At 33.2% G+C, this 9315-nt stretch overlaps 1 protein-coding gene across 1 annotated transcript; it reads left to right on the forward strand.

Annotated features, from left to right (window-relative positions):
• Positions 1–5999: 5999 nt before the first annotated feature.
• On the forward strand, positions 6000–8066 carry CYP94C1 (cytochrome P450, family 94, subfamily C, polypeptide 1). The gene has a single exon (XM_048116360.2). The coding sequence runs from the start codon at positions 6101–6103 to the stop codon at positions 7541–7543; it is 1443 nt and encodes a 480-aa protein (XP_047972317.2). The 5' UTR covers positions 6000–6100; the 3' UTR covers positions 7544–8066.
• The last annotated feature ends 1249 nt before the right edge of the window (positions 8067–9315 follow it).

A 9315-nucleotide genomic window follows, 5' to 3' on the forward strand; every position in this document is an offset into this window, starting at 1 on the left:
ATATTATGATGGCATTGCAAGAAATATTAAAGCATACTCTATAAATTTTTCTTTATTAAAATAAAAGGCTCTAGTAAAAATTAAACAACGAGCAAGAGTTCAACAACACAATCAACAAGGATTTGTTAAAAAAACACAACTAATTGTCAACGACAAAACAACCCCAACCTGTGGTGATTAGTGGAAAAATTTTCTATTACTCAATTGAAGAGGTTGAGACATTATAAGATTTTTGAGATATCTAAAAGTTTAATAATAAACTAATAAATTTTTTAATCACTTTATAGAATGCTCGTGAATTGTGTGGGTACATTGTACTTTATTGATATGGATATGATACAAAGAAAAGCAACTTAGATAGTAGTACAAAAATATTCTTGTTTAGCCGATTTTATTTATCTAAAACTTAGATAGTAGTAGTACAAAAATATTCTTGTTTAGCCGATTTTATTTATCTAATTCTAAAGCAATGTCATCCTCATTCATATTTCTGAAGCACTTTATTCTGAAAGGCATCAAATTTTTGCTTTTTATAAAGTGTTCAGTTTTTCCAAATGTCGTTACTTTATATTTCACTTTAGGAAATAATAAAATAAAATAAAATTGGAATATTAGAACGTCCATCAACAAATGTGCTTCTCGTTTGATATAATTAAATGGAATTTATCGCATTTTATGTGATATGCCCACACTTGTTTTTGTCTAAAGGTGTCTAAAATATAAGTTCATGACCCAATTAAATTTAAAGGTATCAATGAGAGCTCGAAAAACTTTCATTCAAAGTAAACGACATTGAATTATAAATTTGGGGTCTCATAAATAAACATTAACTAGCTTCATTTTATAGGCCGTTAAACCAGGCCCAACTAGCAAGAGGTCGATGGGCTCGTTTACAAAAATTTAACTCAACATTTTATTCAGTTCCCTTTCTTGTTTTTAAAAGTTGAAAATGAGTATCGATACTAATTTAATTAATAAGGAACGCAATGTGTAAATGGAAAACGAAAAGGATTTGGATATGAATTTAAATATTAATTCCAAATAATTTGATAAAGATTATAAATCTACGAAAAGAATAAAAATGATTAAGTTAGAAAAAAGAATTACTACTGATGTGTGGTTCTAGGTTAGAATTTGTGCCCAAACAACTCTATTTTGAATCTTGAGCACAAATTTTACGAAATGTAAAGAAAAGTGGACTGAATAAGTTAGTGGAATATAAATATCACTTACATATATTAGTGTAAAAGAAAAGTGGGCTGAATAAGTTAGTGAAATAAGCTCTCCGTCCCAACTAAGTTGAGACAAATCTTTCGGGCACGAAAGTTAAGAAATTGTGTTGAAAAAAATAGGAGAGGGGATAAAGTAGGAAAGATAAAGAGAGAGTAAAGTAGATGATGGAATAAAGTAATAGTGATTGGATGTTATGTTTTTTGTTAAAAAAAATGACTCAACTTAGTTTGGACATCCCAAAGAGGAATACGACTCAACTTAGTTGGGATGGAGGGAGTATATAAGTTGGTGGAATGTGAAGCATATTTATTATTTATGGTAAAAGTGAAATAGAACTTTTATTCATGGATGGACGAAAATGACAAAACATGACTCTTATTCGGACGGAGGAAGTACTATTTAATTAATAGTAGATCACAATTTAATTCGAACCATTATTAATTTTTCTTGGAAAAAAATATTGGCTGGTATAATTATCTCAACAACTATCTTTATAAATAACGATGAAAAAAATCTAAAAAAAAGTTAACTATTGAAATAATTGCGAGCAAATATAGATCTATTTTTGGATAAAAAACGATGAAAAAAATCTATAAAAAAAAAAGTTAACTATTGAAATAATTGCGAGCAAATATAGGTATATTTTTCCTGATTTGGAGGAATAGTATATGCAATAGATACTTGTCAACATCATCGTACGTGAAATTGTTAATATACATTAATTTCTCATTTAAAACGTGCAAAATGTGACTTTGCTCCTTTTAGATTCGAGATAAATGTCAGTCATCAATTTTCCAAAAGTAACACCAATTATTTAATATGTCCTTTTTTTCCTGCCTGTTAATTTTTATGAGATACCGACTTCAAATTGCACAGTTGATTGCCTACAACTGGCTAAATAGGTTGTAATAAAATTGACTTATTATGCAAGTGGAGAAAACGATGTTAAGTCCAGCATGCACACTATTGTGAATAGAGAAAACATAAGGAATCATGTTGAAATGATTTAGAAGTGAATTTAATTTAGTTTAATTTGTTTTAATTCCAATCTGTGTATGGTAATTAATATGGTTCAATTTATTGTGGAACATTGAAAAATAAATTTTAGTGTGTCAAAGTTGAACACAATAGCGTTCATTATTCGAACCAGACTGTTTTATTTCGTTGTAGCATGTAGATAATGTGTTATTAAAATACTTATGATAGAATAATTGTAAGTTAAATAGACAATTCCTAGCTGGACAAATTATATAGTTGAAACCAAGAAAAATAATGAACGAAATAGAAGAATTGTAAGTTACAAGAAGAAACACTCTTCTATCATTCCGGTATGGTATATTTAATTTGTCCTGTTAGCTAACTTGATGAAGTTCGGAGATTAAACCGGCTATGTATCTAGCCAAAGCTATATGAAAAGTGTGAAAATACATATATTTTTTTAATATATGTATTTTACTTTTGAAATCACATCCACACCCAATAGCGATTACGGTCAACTGAAAGACCGAGATCGTTGTCGAAGACGAAAGGCTTTTAACAACCTTTAGACGTTTCCAACCGATTATAGTTAATTTTGGTGGCTTGAAAAATATTGGCATTGGACTCATGTGAACACTTTACCAAACATGACTTGCAAAACGTTAGTGACAGTAGTCTCTATTAGGCATGGGCACATTTTGATTTGCAATAAAAGTCGAATTTGTTTTAATAGACGTCATTATTAAGAAATTATATCATGGGATTTTATTTAATATAAGACGAATTATATTTGAATTAATTATAGTATCATCACCGGGTCCATATATTGGATTCACACGTAGCATATCCGGGTGTGTTTGGTGAGATTTTTATTGCTAATAAATTAATAATCGGTAATGTGCTAAAAAAATTCTAAACTTAATTTTGTATATTTATTTTAAATTATATGTAAATTATGAAATTTTGATTTCGGTGCTAACATATATAATTATATAAGACTTAGTTACGTGGCACTATCAATCTCTAACAAAAATAACGTAAGATTGTGTGCCAAATGAAATTTTTTATGTGGTATAATATCACTTTGATTTACGTCTATAATGTAACATTGTTTTTATTGATCCGATAAAAACACATAAATAAGTTATCAAACAATTTTATTGCCGGAATCTTGATCAATTTTAAAGTCATAACAAATCAATAATTCGTCCAGAACCAAATTACCCCATGCATTATTAATTTTACTACAATATTATTATAATTATGATTATTAAATTCCGACTGGCCGATGACGTCGACATGATTCTAGCAATATTGACACACATGCTATCCAAGAACGAATAGTTGATTAATGTAAGTTTGAATTAATTAATATATACTAATAAGTATGATATTTAGATTGACAAATGTTGATTCAAAAGTTATCTAGAAAATCCGATTGTCGCATGCTGTCTAAATTATTTTGCTTACTGAAATTTTCAAAGTATATTAAAAAGAATTAAAATTAGCTTCCACTATACTCGGAGGGCTAAATCAATTTTCAACAAGTTGATTTTTTATTTTCTAATATCCACTAAATTCGTATTGGTTGACTATGACTTGGGAATTAAATATTTCATGTGTAGAGTCGAATTAAACAACATATTTTCAAGCAAATTGATGGGAATAAAATTTCATGCTTACAAAATATTTCATGGTTATATATAATTTCCTTAATTATTGAGCCATATATTTATAAAAATATAGCGAACACATATAGAGGGCTCAGGGGCTTGAACCCCTACCAAACTTATTTTTGTAATTTTTTTATATGATATTTATATTTATTCAAATTTCTTATAAATTGTTATGCAAAAGTGGCTATAATTATCTGAACAAACTAAAAATATTGTATTATCAAGTAAAATTTAAAATACACAATTCCTATATAAAAATTTCAAACTTAAATTTGAAATATATGCCGAATTTGTATTTATTGCCTCAGGGTGAGGCAGTATTACTTTATATGATGTCTTAATTCTAGGTGGTTGGAATTGGTATAACGAGCTTTGTGTATATAACAATTTAAAGATTGTTCCTATAATAGTTCAAACTCTAAAAAGGGATATCATAATAAGGAGTATTTTTCAAATCTTAAAAATTGATGTGTGTGTATATAATTCAGTATATATACCTCAAGTTTTCTAGTCAAGCAGCATCCATGAATAAAACAACGAAACATAATGTATCGATGGTCAAAAACTCGAGTTTTGACCAACCCTTTTTTTCTAAAATTATTTGGAAAGTAGTCTAGAATTCTTTAGAAATTATGAAATTAAAAAAATGAGCCTCCAAATTCAAGGCCAACCTCCTATTTGGACTGGCAATCTAAAACGTGGTCACCTTGTGTGACAATTCAAAAAAGGACTATATATATTATTAACAATTAACAATACCATGAATAGTTAAGTTTACAATTGATCTTGATGTCGTTCACCTAAACAACGCCTATATTTTTACTCAAAGCAAGGATTAATATCTCATTTGTTTTTAATTACTATACAAATCCACATAACTCATTTAATTATAATCTTCTTTTAATTACCAATTATTGTCATTAATTGGCTCATCATCACATGAATTATTGTTAGAGAACAACTCTTTTGTGCTCGACTAATTCATTCATGCCAAAAGAGATGACGATTACCTGTTTTAATTAACACTTGATCACTTCAATTAAAACTTCATTTAAACGAAAATGAGTAACTTACATATGCCACTCACGACACATAACTAACTAGTCCAAAATTATACAAGTAAAAAATGAGACTATTTTATTCTAATTTTAACATACTTATTTAACCTAGTGTTAAAGTAGTTGAGTTAGTGCTTGAGAGAGAACAAAGAATAAAACTAATGGTAAGAGTAGTTGAGTTACTAGTAGTACTTATTATTACTCAAACCTTACTAACATTTTCTGAAGAGAAACGTTAGTAGTTCCTTATTATATCGCGATCTTACATGTACATTAAACAAAGATGTTAATCTGGTCACCCCACCAAATTTGAACACAATCCTATTTGAGTTACAAGTTAACTAAATTTTATGAAATTATAAAATTTCAATCATAATCTTAAATATGTGGGTTTCAGACTAATCCAACAACTAACAAGAAAGTTCACATATAACCTATCTAATGCATAATAATGAAAACTAGTCATATTAATAAAACTTAATACTTATATATAAAATGGAAGATTAATATTTTGCTTAGATATTTATCTCATAAAAATAATTATTGAAATGTTAAATTAGTCATCAAGTAATGCGAATAATAAGTCAATAACTGCACTTAGATCCAAATCATTGGATCAATCCTATTTGAATTGCATACTAATTAGATTGTGATTTTATCAATTTAGAAATTTACAAACCTAACCTTATATATAATATAAATAGAAAATATGTAATCAACAGCTAATTAAGATATGATTTATATCCCAAAAATTTCGTGTTAAGTTTATTAAACTAAATGATTATCACACGCATACAACACATCGACACCTATTTGCATCTATGTAAGTGAACCCACATTCTACGCTGTCTTTTAACACGCGTTTTTTGTGCCAATTTCTTCGTGCCTTTTCCCTATTTTCCAAAAAATCGACCACTCTCCTAATTCCCACTTTCAGCTGTCAAATAACTGCAAAATCATCCCAAAAAATCCAACCCACCACTAATAAAATTATTTAAATATTCATTTCAATATTTTAATTAATGATTTCAAAACCAGCCCACAATTTCCCCACACAACCGAACAATATATATTCACATCCATCTCGCCTCTCACCTTCCCATCATCAAAATTCAAACACACTCACACCACTCTCTCTCTCTCTAGAATCCATCAATGGAGTTGCTGCAGCTCGGTCTCGCCTCCCTCCTCTTCCTCCTCTCCGCCGCCATGGTTTTTGTAGCGCGGATGAAGCCGTATTGCGCCTGCGAAACTTGCCAAACTTTCCTCACTTCGCGGTGGACGCTGAGGTACAACAATTTATGCGATTGGTACACCCACCTCCTCGCCGAATCCCCCACCGGAACGATCCACGTTCACGTCCTCGGCAACGTGATCACCGCCAATCCGGCTAATGTCGAGCACATGCTGAAGACGAATTTCGTCAATTATCCCAAGGGGAAGCAGTTCTCCGCGATTTTGGGAGATCTCCTCGGCCGCGGCATCTTCAACGTCGACGGCGATCTCTGGCGGTTCCAGCGCAAAATGGCGAGCCTCGAGCTTGGGAGTGTGTCGGTGAGATCCTACGCGTTCGATATCGTGAGCTCCGAGATCGAATCGAGGCTCGTTCCGATTCTCCGATCGGGATCCGATTTCGATCTGCAGGATATTTTCCGGCGATTCTCCTTCGACAGCATATGCCGATTCTCCTTCGGATTGGATCCGGAGTGCTTAATTCCGTCGCTTCCGGCGAGCGATTTCGCGGCGGCGTTCGATCTCGCGTCGAGGCTCTCGGCGGAGAGAGCCGTCGCGACGTCGCCGATTGTGTGGAGGATGAAGCGGTTTTTTAATCTCGGATCCGAGAAGAGGTTGAAGCAAGCGATTAGATCCGTCCACGGACTCGCGGAGGAGGTGATTAGGCACAAGCGCGAGCACGGCGGCGGCGGAGATCTCCTTTCGAGATTCATGGCGACCACCGACGACGACGTCTTTTTACGAGACATCGTCGTCAGTTTCCTCCTCGCCGGCCGCGACACGGTGGCGTCGGCGCTCACCACCTTCTTCTGGCTGCTCAGCCGGAACCCCTCCGCCGTCGAATCGATCCGCGAGGAGTGCGACCGCGTGATGGGGGAGTCGAGAGACGAGGGCGCCACGTTCTCGGAGCTCCGGGAGATGCACCACCTGCACGCGGCGGTGCACGAGAGCATGCGCCTCTTCCCGCCGGTGCAATTCGATTCGAAATTCTGCGAAAACGACGACGTTTTGCCCGACGGCACTCTTGTCTCGAGGGGAACTAGGGTTACATACCATCCGTATGCGATGGGGCGAATGGAGCGGATTTGGGGGGAAGACCGGCTCGAATTTGACCCGAGTAGATGGCTCGAAAACGGAGTTTTCAAGCAGGAAGACCCGTTTAAGTACCCGGTTTTTCAGGGCGGGGTTAGGGTTTGTTTGGGCAAGGAGATGGCGTTGGTGGAAATGAAGGCGGTCGCGCTCTCTCTAATACGAAGGTTCGACATTCATGTGACCGGGTCGGGTCAAGGTCCAAAGTTCATGCCCGGTTTGACCGCCACTCTGCGTGGTGGCCTACCCGCAATTGTTCAGGAGCGGAAGCATTAGGATTTGAAAAAATATATATGCTTCCACTTCAGATTTGGACGTACACAACTCGTGTGTGTACAAAACGACCACGTTTTTCACGTGGGAACTGCGGCCGAGCCGCCGAGGGGACGATCGGTAGGCAATAGTTATGGTTCGTGTCTTCGGGCAGTCCGACATAGCACACACCATATGTTTGTACTATACATATGGCGTGGCGTTTGAGTATTCGTAACTTGTCTTTGTATTATATGCCAGTATACGCCACATGTATAAGAAAAGATCGTTTTCGCGAGTACTAAAAGAAGAGAATTGTAATTAATTAGAATATGGTTCATAGTTCATACAATGTGAAATCAGATTCACATAGTGGATACAATAAATTGGACATTGTATTATTTGTTTATTAAGGTAGGACCACACATTATAATCAATTAGATAAGCCAAATAGACCAACGTGAAGTGTTTCGTCACACTATATGATTTTATTTTTGTAATTAATTAGTATTGTGTCTATTTCATGAACATGTATTACTTGGGGTCATTGTCAAATAATTTATTCTGTTTATAACTAGTATAAAAGGCTTGGAGTCGTTACATGCACATACATAATAACTCAATTATAAGTTATAAAAACATTTCACTTTGGAATATATTGATACCTACTTGTCGTAAGATACAATGGACTTATCTTGAAAATTATGTCTCCTCCATTTGGACTTTATGCAGATGTATTAAGTTTATTCGATGATTAATTTAATTAAAATCCTATATATCTACCTACATAATTTAGATAGTGTTTCACATGCATTACCGCCCAATGTTTCTGTTAATAATTATTAATTGATTAATTACTATACCATTTTCATGTCGACAAGCATACATATATAATCCAATAAATTAACTAACAAATGTATAAATAACCTTGTTTTATTTTTTATTTAATTTGTTTTTTTCTGCCTAATTTTGCTAGGCAAAGAGCCATGCACGTCGACGTATTACTTTTTCATGAATAATTAATTAACAGTGTCGTGTTCAAATTACTTGGATATTTGTATCCCACATATTTAACTTATTATTTATATTTTAGTCTCTTTAAAATATTACTTTGCTACATCAAGTCATTTTTAAATGCCGTTTATCAGTTTGCAGTTGTCTATCTTATAATTTTATTTAATTAAATTAAGGCTGAGTAATCAAGTACGCAAATTAGTCAACTCAAATATAAATTTTAATACACCGCCGCCCATGCCCACTTTCACACATATATTAATTTATTTTTTAGTATAAACGATCGTTGATATTAAGCAAGTTCATTCCGATAATATAATATTATGAAACAATTAGATCGATTGTTCCAACTTCAAGGTCAAGGCCATTATGTGTAATTATGTGTATATGTGTATTCAAATCATGGGGTTGTGGAATCCATATGCAATTCTATCTTATCTTATTTTATCAATTATTTGTATAATTGTATGTATAGACAAGGTAAATAAGTAGTACTATTAAAAATTGATGTTGCATGTTAAAGGGATCGACTATAGAAATTGTCAAGGGTAATTTCTTATGTTAATTAATTTAGAGAAATCTGAAGTAAAAACCCTATACTAGTTTTTTCTTCCTCTTGCATTATCTACGTACGGTTTCACATAATTAACTAATTAATTAGATAACTTGGGGTCCTTCATCAACAATATATTATACGAGTACATATAAAAATATTTGCATAATAGATAAAGGGATAGATCGAGCTTTATTATGTCATAGAAAGGGATGCATACACTTTGTTT

Source organism: Salvia hispanica, chromosome 3 (genome assembly GCF_029641045.1).
Source record: "Salvia hispanica isolate PSC_SH4W2 chromosome 3, Shi_PSC_v1, whole genome shotgun sequence".
In the NCBI taxonomy this organism is placed as follows: domain Eukaryota; kingdom Viridiplantae; phylum Streptophyta; class Magnoliopsida; order Lamiales; family Lamiaceae; genus Salvia; species Salvia hispanica.